The sequence below is a fragment of the Melanotaenia boesemani genome, chromosome 14 (assembly GCF_017639745.1).
Source record: "Melanotaenia boesemani isolate fMelBoe1 chromosome 14, fMelBoe1.pri, whole genome shotgun sequence".
In the NCBI taxonomy this organism is placed as follows: domain Eukaryota; kingdom Metazoa; phylum Chordata; class Actinopteri; order Atheriniformes; family Melanotaeniidae; genus Melanotaenia; species Melanotaenia boesemani.
The window spans coordinates 2751778-2757779 of NC_055695.1; the positions used below are offsets into that span (position 1 = coordinate 2751778).

General features: G+C 39.9%; 1 protein-coding gene across 1 annotated transcript; it reads right to left on the minus strand.

Annotated features, from left to right (window-relative positions):
• Window positions 1–688: 688 nt before the first annotated feature.
• Window positions 689–5330, minus strand: prpf38a (pre-mRNA processing factor 38A). Its single transcript, XM_042006264.1, has 10 exons — window positions 5103–5330; window positions 3946–4105; window positions 3658–3779; window positions 2952–3037; window positions 2381–2491; window positions 1889–1995; window positions 1757–1783; window positions 1578–1669; window positions 1312–1360; window positions 689–936 (listed from the first exon to the last, which is right to left on the minus strand). Exons 1-10 carry the CDS (start codon window positions 5230–5232, stop codon window positions 891–893), a joined length of 930 nt encoding a protein of 309 aa, XP_041862198.1. The 5' UTR covers window positions 5233–5330; the 3' UTR covers window positions 689–890.
• Window positions 5331–6002: the final 672 nt, after the last annotated feature.

Consider the following 6002-nt stretch of genomic DNA (forward strand, 5'->3'; position numbering starts at 1 on the left):
CTGGACTCATGTTGGAAAAATGAAAACTTTCGATGTGTGAAGATCAAAAACTGAACAAAACAACTGGTCAGACAATCCAACAGAAACTTGAAGCTGTTATTTCACCAGGAATCCCTGAAATGTGTTGTTAGTCCTGTTAGTGAGCGCTGGATTCTCCTCTCTGAACAAAGCTCCTTCACTCAGCTGCAGAAACCTTCCTGTCAGACTCTCACACACTGATGGATGAAATGCTTCCCAATATACAAACTAAATCTTGTGGTGTGTGGAGCTAAGCTCAGGTGTGTTAACGCGGGCTGCATTCCACTTCTGTATCTGCACACTGGTCAGTTACAGAGCATGAACACAAGCAGAAAATCCTCGAAGTGGAACGCAGCCTTCTTTAAAACTCCTGAGTCTGTTCCAGGTTTAAAAGCTGCAGTTTAATGCAGTCCAAGAGGTTTTCTGCTAGACTGCAGCTGGAAATCTCCAACATGCTGTGCAGCTCCAGCCTCCGTACTACAAACCAGTTTCCAGAACATCTAAATGAGTTTGTACTGGTTTTATTTCTGAGGAAACTTAGAACATTTCTCAAAAACAGAATTAATCTCAGAGTTAAACTTTCCCTCAGCTGTGATATTAAATCCTTATTTTTCTCTGAAAAAGCCCAGAATAAGACATTTTTAAACAATCAAACAGCATCTTCAAAACCTAAAATCAGAGGTTTTATTTCAGAGTTTAACAATCGGTTCACAAAGAAACACATTTTCTCTATTTACACTCGTCCAGAGTTCATCAGCAACGACGACAAGCTTCTGAAAAGGTTCAGGTTGTGGTTTGAGGGTTTAGGGGCCAGATCTTCAACAGTTTAGGAGGTAAAATAAAAAAATAAAGTAAAAAATGCCACAATGAGATCAGTCGTTTCCTCTTCGGCTCTTCTTGTGACTCTTTTTTGAGCTCCTGTAAAAACATCAAATAAAAATGAATAAAGATGTTTTCTAGAACATAAAACAGACAGTAAGAACCAACAATAATCTACTTGTAAAATGTGGAGTTTTCATATTTTCCAGGTTTTTATGCTGTTATTTTACTGGTCTGACCCACCGGAGAGCAAACTGCCCTGAATGTGGAGCCTGGAATAAAACCAGTTTGAGAAACCTGATCTAAAATAATAAAAATGGAAATTTTAGAATAAAAAAACTTCTGGAAAAGTCTTTTTGTGTCATCTTTACTGATGAAGTGGAAAGTCTGGGATGCGGGGCTTTATGAGAACCAATCAGGCACATATTCGTCCACAGGATGAACCAGGACATGCAGACGTTTCTCATCCCTCACCTCTCTGGAGTTTTGGAGTGGCTGCGATGTCTGTGGCTTCTGTGGTGACCTGGTTCACAACAAGCAAACTGTTATCACCACAAAGAAATTAGCTTCCTCTTCTGTTTAGATACCAACAACATCCATGACCCTCTCTGGGTTTTTATCTTCATCTTATTTCATGTAAAGCTCTCGGACAGAAGAGAGGAAGTTAGACTTCTGGACTCGGCGACCATCGGCTAAAATAAACTCGGACTTGGACTCGGCCAGGTCTCCTCGCTACCTACCGGGGGACTTGGAGCGGTGGCGCCTGTCTCTGGATCGGCTGCGGTGCCGGCGAGGGCTCTTGCTGCGATGGCGGTCTCTGCGAGGCGACGGGCTGTTTATGAACACACACTTTCACAGTCAGTCTCACACACACACTGGTGATGTAACATCAGTGACTGTCATAGAAAACCGGCCATACCTTCGTCTCTTTGGAGATCTGCTCCGCCTGTCGAGCAAACAATCGACTGACGTTAAACTGACTGGAAGTGGAGGAAAACCTGGGACTGATGTTTATCTCAGAATTTGATTCAGAAATAAAAACAATACAAACCGTCGGGGTGAGCGACTACGTCTGTAACGTGGTGATGGGGAGCGTCGCGGCCTGTCGTTGTCACGGTAACTACGTCTATGAGGTTCAGGGGTTTGAAGTCTCTCTATCTGCAGGACAATCAGAGACATGATGAACATTTTAGATCAGGCTGAAGGTTTTTTGTCCTGGAATCTGAAAAGTGATTGAGATGTTTCTACGTATCTACGTCACATCAGGACGTCTAACAGTCATTTCTTTAGAAGATTGTTTGTTTTAAACCCTCGTTTGGATCCCTGAATGTAAATTCTGCTCGTAGATGCAACAAAAATCTGAAAGTTATTTTTCACATTTGTTCATATTCAGGTACTTGTGGCAAAGTTTTGAATTATCACTGAATTTTTTTACGCAGCAATGCAAATAAAAATTTTAATTGTTACTCAACACTACCTAAAAACTTTATTTACCATGAGCAGCTTAACTCAAAATGTCTTTCAAGTCCTGAATATAAAATACCTTTTCTTCTTCGTCGTCTTCTTCTTCGCTGCTTTCCACTTCATCCAGGTCCTCCTCCAGAGCGCTGATCCGTGGGTCCAGCATCTCCGCCTCCTCCAGGACTTGCCTCCTCTGTACCACAGAAACAAACATTAGAGGCATCCATGAGGTCAAACATGGAGATGTTTTTTTTAATTTTCCTAAATATAATTTTTAGGGCTGGGTAAGTTAACGTGTTACTATCGTATTAACACTGTTAATTATTTTATCGCACATTAACTTGCTCACTGCCTCCGAACACAGAGACCACATGCAGAGGTTACACCCATAAAACCAGATGTTAACCCTTAACTCCCGGTAGCGGAGGCTGCAGGTGCAGAGGTGAAGCTAAACAGTCAAGCTAAGAATGAAAGTTTAGAGAATTTATATCCAGAAATGTGGATAATGAAGCAGTGAAGGTGCATGGATGGAAGTTATTGTGCATATTGTGAATATTTCTCTCTCCTCACCATCTAGAAGCTGTGAGATTCTCATCCTGCTTTCTGTCTGTTCACCTGATGCTGATATTCATTAGATATGGTTTTATTTTTACCTGAAGGCGAGGCATGATGATGTCACACATCCTCTCTGCGTGAAGAAGCTCGTCGATGAACTCGTCAACGTGCATCACTTCAAACTCTGGAAGGAAACCGAAGAAATGCACAGATACACATCATCGCAGTTTTTATTTGGTTCAAAGTCACCTGGACTTCAGTCCCAATGTGTCCTCAAGCTGCTTAAAGTCTGACCACAAATACTTCTGTTAGAAGTCACCTGGAAAGTTTCACTTTGACGTCTTAAACCTTTGACAGACTCCATGAGAAGCAAAAGCTTTGTCCTTTGTTCTTGTTCTTGAGGCAGTAAGAACCAAGTTCTCGCTTCTCGTGGAGTAGCAGGCTTTACCGTTAACACGAATGCTGCAAGAAAAATTATGAGTCTGTGGTGGTATTTATTTTACAGCTGGAGTTCTGCTGTTGTTTCAGAAATCTCTGAGTTAGGAGATCAGAAGGTTCTATTACTGCGACTACAAAAACTCCTCCCAGGCCTCCTGCTACGTCTAGAATAGGTCCTCTGGGTCAGGTTTTGACCACTTGGAAGTACACATTTGGGACTTTTGCTGGATTTTTCTTAACCAGGTTACAACTGTGACAGTTGTAAAAAAGAAAAGGTAACACCCAAAAAGCCACGTCTGGCGTGAAAGCTGATATGTGATAGAGATAATTTGAGCCAAACCCATGTTTTTATTCTTCTACACTCACCTCCGTTTCTGTTCTGACTCTTGATCTTTCTGTAATCGTTGTAAAGCGGCTCAAGGTACTTGTAGCAGTCCACCGCAGTGCCGGTTAACCTCATGTACATCGCTCCCAGCAGACGGACATACCTAGTAAAACAGAGACAGAGGAAGATGAGAGGTGAATTAGATGTAGATATTTTATTTTAGTTTACTACCTAAACTCAGATCTGAGAGTTTAGTCTGGATGCTACACGTGTGCTTGATAGAGAAAATAAAAACGCTTCTAGGTTTTATTTCCCAGAAGGAAACTCACTTGAAGTCTTCGTTCTTTATGAACTCGACGATGATGTCTTTCTCTGGCTGAATCTGCAGCATCTTCAGAGTGAGGCAGATGAAGGGGGTCGGCTTGATGTTTCCACCGTAGACTCCACCAACAAACTTCAGCTCCATGGCTTTGTCCACAACCAGCTCAGCTGAGGATGACACAAAATGTTCACACTTTTAGAAGATGAAGGCTCAGAAATAATCTGCTGGAAGTTTGTGGTATCCAGCATGGGTTGAATCAAGTCAGCTGTCCTGGGTTTGGTTTCTTAAAGATGTTTTAGTCTGATCCAGAGAAGATTCTCCAGTTCTGACAGAGATGGTGGGAGATTTCACTGAAGTTGCCTGTGAATTCACTGAAGTTTTAGAGTCTGTGACGGTCTTTGAAGGTCATGACTCAACTGAGATCTCGTTAGGTGGGGAGTCAAGAACGTGAGATGAAGCAGTTCTGTCTGATGACGTGGATGCGTTTGAAAACTTCTGCATTTGGATATTGTCTAAAGGATTCTGATGACTCCCAGCTTGTGTTCCAGGGGATAGTGAGAAATTAAAAGGATGCACTGGTCCATGTGGGTTTATTGTAGACTCCAATTTGGAGGCTACTGTCCTTTATTATGTGGACAGTAAAGTCCAGGAAAGGCCAGCTGTTTTTCAAGAAATTACACCCAGTGCAGTTGACCTGACTCAGCCTATGCTGAACTAATAAAGAACGCAGCAAATATAACGCACCAAATATATCTGGTTATTTAGAGGTAATTATAGTTTTAATATTTTTGGTTCAAATGAAATCAAAGTCCAAATATTATTCATAAAGATTCGGGATTCGTAAAGAAGAATGCATGGTGTTTTTTTGAATTGGGTTAACAATTTAAACAATTAAAAGAACCGTCTTGCCAACTTGGGGCTGTGCCGACGTAACCGAATACATTATTGTTTTGAAGACCTGTATTTATCATATACATTGTCAAACATAACACTTTTCCTTATTTAGTGGCCAAATTGCATTATACCCTAGAATACCTTGCCAGAAAAAATAGTCACAGAATTATAATCAAGCTACTTCAAAAGTACAGATTAGAAAGCCCACTGGTTTCATCAAACTAGCCAAGTTAAAGCTAGCGTTAGCCCGCTAGCTAGCGTGGTACTGACCGGTGAGACCGAAGCATTCTTCTTTCCAATATTTAGACTCATAGATTCGAGTCCGGATGATTTTCTCCACCAGGTATTGCGGATTAGTCCCGTGTATACTGTTTGCATCTTTAACGGTTCTGTTAGCCATCGGGACTGAACTGAGCTAATTCACTAGCATGGACAGAAAAAAGAAGGCGACGCAAGCTAGTAGCGGAAACAAAAAAAAAAAAAACAACTTCCGGTGTTGTGCGGAAAAAAAGCCCTGCCGTGAAAAGCACCCGCTCTCAAGGAGCGCAGTAATAGCATCTCGCCTGTAGATGGGCGTATTTATTATTGCCCTCCAGCACTTAGTAAAATCATGAACTAACCTGCTGATTATATATATATATATATAATCGTATATATATATATATATATATATATATATATATATATATATATAGAGAGAGAGAGAGAGAGAGAGAGAGAGAGAGAGAGAGAATGAGAATTAGATGTAAAAATGCTGGGACATACAGAGACAGATTTAATCTAAATATATATATATATATATATATATATATATATATATATATATATATATATATATATATATATATATATATTTGAGATCCATAAACATTTATGATTAACATAGTTTTAAGATAAAAAAGAGTTTCGGGTAGTCATTTGGTCTATTATATATATATATATATATATATATATAGAGAGAGAGAGAGAGAGAGAGAGAGAGAGAGAGAGAGAGAGAGAGAGAGAGAGAGAGAGAATGAGAATTAGATGTAAAAATGCTGGGACATCCAGAGACAGATTTAATCTAATAATATTTAATCTATATATATATATATATAATCTAAATATATTTGAGATCCATAAACATTTATGATTAACACATTTTTAAGATAAAAAAAGAGTTTCGGGTAG